This window comes from Nestor notabilis, unplaced genomic scaffold (genome assembly GCF_000696875.1).
Source record: "Nestor notabilis isolate BGI_N333 unplaced genomic scaffold, ASM69687v1 scaffold7036, whole genome shotgun sequence".
Taxonomy (NCBI): Eukaryota; Metazoa; Chordata; class Aves; order Psittaciformes; family Psittacidae; genus Nestor; species Nestor notabilis.
The window spans coordinates 23,021-27,515 of record NW_009933246.1 but is presented as its reverse complement, the minus strand read 5'-3'; the positions used below and the strand labels follow the sequence as shown (position 1 = coordinate 27,515).

At 42.9% G+C, this 4,495-nt stretch overlaps 1 protein-coding gene across 1 annotated transcript in view; it reads right to left on the bottom strand.

Moving 5' to 3' along the window:
• TRPC4AP (transient receptor potential cation channel, subfamily C, member 4 associated protein) overlaps positions 1–4,495 on the bottom strand; it is a gene marked incomplete at its 5' end in the record, with an annotated part of 23,151 nt that overhangs the window by 5,977 nt on the left and 12,679 nt on the right. Inside the window, 3 exons of the mRNA XM_010016780.1 lie at positions 1,071–1,172; positions 3,416–3,474; positions 4,040–4,171. Of these exons, the coding sequence (XP_010015082.1) occupies positions 1,071–1,172; positions 3,416–3,474; positions 4,040–4,171 (293 nt within the window). The remainder of the gene's footprint in view (positions 1–1,070; positions 1,173–3,415; positions 3,475–4,039; positions 4,172–4,495) is intronic.

Sequence of the window (4,495 nt, the reverse complement as noted above, 5' to 3'; positions counted from 1 at the left end):
GGTGCACCCAGGTTAACTGCCATGTACTGTATCAGCACCCTTGCTGGGCAGTCAAGAGCCATCTGACAAAGCCCTTGTGGGAAGTGGTTTTCTTGCAGTGCGATAGTCTGTTCTCACTAACACTTGAGAGATGAGAAACTTTGCAGGCTGGAAAAACTGTTTACACCCTTGATCCACCTCCTTTAGTGTGCTCCTAACTGGGTGAATTCTTCCTCCTAAATACTCACTCCTTTTTGAACAAAGCCAGAAGGGTACCTGTGTTTCGAAAGGAAGGATCTGAGTAATACAGACACCATTTCTTCCCAATTAGGCACAGTATTATAATAATTCTCATCTAGAAATCCTCTCAAAGAATTCCCTTTAGAAGTGAGGTAGATCTGCTCTGGGAGCCCAGGGCTCTGCTGGCACTCTGGAAGTATTCTGACAACTAAAGCCTGCAAATGTTTCACCTTGGGAGGTTTGTAAATCAGAATCGTGTGTTAAAGAGCTTATTAAATCAAAATAGTCAATCTAACAGGTATTCAAACCTAACACTAGAGATTCAGTAAGTGGTTTAACATGTTAATCTAATTTAGCTTATTCTAGTTATTAGCTGCTCTTAAAATAAAGGCTCTCAGCAGACACACAGATCTGTTTGTGCAGACTGGAAATGGACACTGTGCGTGCACAGACTGCTCCTGAATGTCCAACTAAGATTTATTAGTAGCAGCAATTCATGCATTAGGGGGATCCCAGTTTACTCTCCAGGTCTGTCTGTAGTGCCCGTAGTGAGAAGTGCCAGACAAACAGACCTTTGGAAAGCACATCATGATGAAGTCTGGGCCATGAACTCAAACTCCCTCTTTTAGGTTGCTTTTGTTTTATAAAGAGCCTTACTCTGAGCACAAGCACATTTTAGCTTCACTAATGACCATGATTATCATACAAACCCAGCTTTTTTTGAAACACTGCAACTAAAGCAAGCGTCTTGGACAGAAGGACCTCAAATAAACCAGGTGACATCAAACCTCCAGTGTAAGTGCTTGCAAAACTCTAGAAGCTGCTGCCCTAAACCCTTTCTCCATACTCACCTGTCTGTGTTGACAACTGCATCAACTTCAGGGATGTTGGCTTTATGGGAGATGGCACTCAGCTCGTTGAGTTCTTGGCTGTTTAAAAGCAGATACTTGTTCCTACAGCAAGACATTTGGGGAGTAGGAGGGAAAAATACAATGAATTCAAGAAGCAAATGTGTAATCCTATAAAGAGCAAAGCCACACACCCATGAGGGCTGCAGGACCAGGCAAGCAGCTTCCACCTCTCTGCCTCTGCTCTGCTCATCACAGCAGACTCCCAAGGCAGGCCAGCTACCTGCTGTGTTGTGAGCCTCCTCCCAAACCACCAAATGCCAGTTTCAACACTGACCACCTTGGACATGGTGGTTCTTTCCTCTTCAAGATCTTATGGTTTGGTTTTTAAAATCTCAGCAACATTTTGCTGAATTTCAGAAAACTTAAATCAACTTTTTCCACAGCTTCCTACAGTTTTTCTCTGCCTTACGGTGAGCATGCTCTTCATCAGTAGTAAATCCCAGTTAGGAAGCACAAAGTGCAAGAAAAGTCCTCAATCATTCTGGTATTTTACTACTCTGAGCAAACTGTTTACTCTGGAAAGATTAAAAAAATTCATGAAATGTAGAAAATAGAACAGGAATGGATACAAACCCCAGGCATTTGCATGGAATTCATTATCAAATACTAAATTTTTCCTAATGAAAATCAATTAGTTTATCTGGAAAGTAAATTAAATGCAGAACAAGGCTGACAAAGTAGAAATGTAATCCACAGGCTCCCTTTGAGGGACTCCCTGCCTAATGCCAGTGTGCTCCCTTAGAGCCCTCCAACTTCAAAGTGCTCAGAATCAACTGCAAAGCTGTATTTTCAGGAACCCTATGGGAACACAGGATGCAGGACAGGTGTTAGGGTGTGCAAAGAGAACCTATTCATCATACATAGCAACTGCCCAGAAGATAAATCGTTAGACCAGAAAGGTGATGGGGATGCCTTCTTGCTTCAAACACTGGCTTCCAGGTAAGCGCCCACTGAGGCTGTCCCATGGAGCTTCTTTTGATCTGGATCAACAGGTTTCTGTAATGAAAATACAGCCTCTCCCCCCAGGCAACAAACAGTCCTACAAGTTTGGGTTTATACACAGTCTTACTGAATATTAGCATAGAAGTACTTGCTCTCACCTTGTCCTCAGCTAACTCAGCATATCTATGAGTTCATGTAACTCTTTATTTAAGACCCTTAACCAGATTCCACACATTCCACTTGCTCAAACATTACGGCTGAAAGCTCTGTTTAAACAAGCCTGAGATCTTTGTAGTGGTCACTTAAGTGGGAATGTCATCTAAAGAGATTTTATTGGAAAACCTGGAGTGATTCCTGGGCAAACAATGTCTTACATGGAGGATTTACAGTAAGTCAGCTTTACCCTTCTGCTCACAGTATTTCCAGCAGCTCCCCAGTCTCAAAGCTAATACTGCATAATTAAAAAGGCTGATATTTCCATCCAGTACTAGATAAAACCTACACAAAGTCTCACTGGCTGTAGATCTGAGCAGCTAGGCAAGCAGTGCTGTATGCCCCAAAGGCAGATGTTTGCAAGCAATAGAAAACCACCTTGCAGGGCTGAATTAGAGCAACAGGACACTGTACTGCAAGATATGATTCTACATGTCATAATGGAGCAACAAGTACCTCTGTAGCAGCAGCACAGCATTTACAGATCACTATTCCAGCAGACTCAGCCTTTGGAAGTATGTCTTTTGAAGGCAAACAGAAGCTTTCTTCCTATCTCCAACCTAGCTTCCCAGTGGCTAGCTGACAGATAATTGTTCCCTTAACATTTTCCCATCCAGTTTCATCAGGTCTTCCCTACTGCTGGCATTCAAACAGCAATGATGTCTTCCCAGCTTCTTAAAAAGGCAAAGGAGTCTTGATTAACCTCTTCGGAGGTTGCCTTTCACCTTGATCTTCCAACCTGAACATGTCCTTGCAGGGTACATGTGCTCTTGTGAGCACTCTGACTCACTACCAACTCTCAGGGAGAAGACAGATAACGAGCAGCAGGAAAGCTGCCTCCCTATTCCCTCAGCCAGAAAGTGCACACTCATCATATAAATGTTTCAGTTCATTGCAACACAAAGCAAAATGGGCTATTTTAAATCATCAACAGACATATTAAGACATGCCCACTGCAGAGCATGTCCTTAACCTCTTCACAGCAGGAGCTGAAAGGCACATGAACATGGAATCAAGTTTAAGGACAGTACAATGTTCCATTCACGTGGAACCTGCACCGTGCTTGGGACACCCACTGTAACTGCAATCAAACACACCAAGCCCAACCTCCCACAGCTTTTCATACTCACTCATGGTGATCACTAAAGCTCTGAAGAAGCCTCAAGAACTGGATCTTTAAAGTAATGTCCTAAAAAGAGACAAGAAAGGTCAACAGATACTGATTTAGTATTTGTGGGTATCATTAACTACCAAAGCTGATGTGAAACAGCTGAACTGAAAACCTAGCCAAACCAAACCCCTTTGGGCAGCAGAGCAAGTGACCTGCATAAATGGAGCAGGCTGCACTTTGCAGGCTTCCCAAAATAGAAGTGGAGACTGCCTCCAAGCCTGTGCGTGTAACAGTTAATAATTTCCCACCCCCTCAAAAAGATCTGACTGTGATCCATTTTATGTTCTGTGCCTCTCCTTGCTAGACCCACTAGCTATCATGTCCTTTATTTCGGTCATCTCCACCTTGGGCCTCCAGGGACCACAGAACTTACCCCTTTCCCAGTTCCCAAACTAAGAGAGAATGGAGAGGCTAAATTGCCAACATGAAGCAAAGATAAAGACTTAAGCAAAACCAAGTAATTCACCAAAAATATATGAATGCACATCTTCATTTATTATCCAAGCACTCAGCTGCTCAATACAGCTTCCCAGAAGCAAATGATAGGATAAAAGTCCAATAGAACATTTAAGAATTTACTCACTGGGCTACAATCACAATTCTGGTTGTGTCCATGCAGAACCAGGGCTGATGCTGAATGCTTTCTCCAGATCAGTTTGTCAAACAAGTTATTGAGGCCAGGAATCAGTTTGAACTCTGCTATCATTTTGTGAACCTGGAAAGCAAGAGAAGCACATGTCCCATATGGACAGAACAGTCTGGTAAACAGATGGGCACAATTATGTCATCCTCTGACAACAGAAAGAGCGAATTCCTTTAGCAAACAGCATGTGTTTGTGGTTACATGCACACTGACCATAGTGTACCTCTAGAGCAGTTTCCATTTGGTGGAGATGGATAGACACCAGACATTCTGGGGAGAAAGCTGTTGGCCAATGCTTCAGTTAACCAGCTTGCCCTCTGAAAACACAGGTTTTAATTCCTCTTTTGTTCACAGTGTAGTTGATTGTTCTTTTGATGGTTATAGCCCCATCTATAT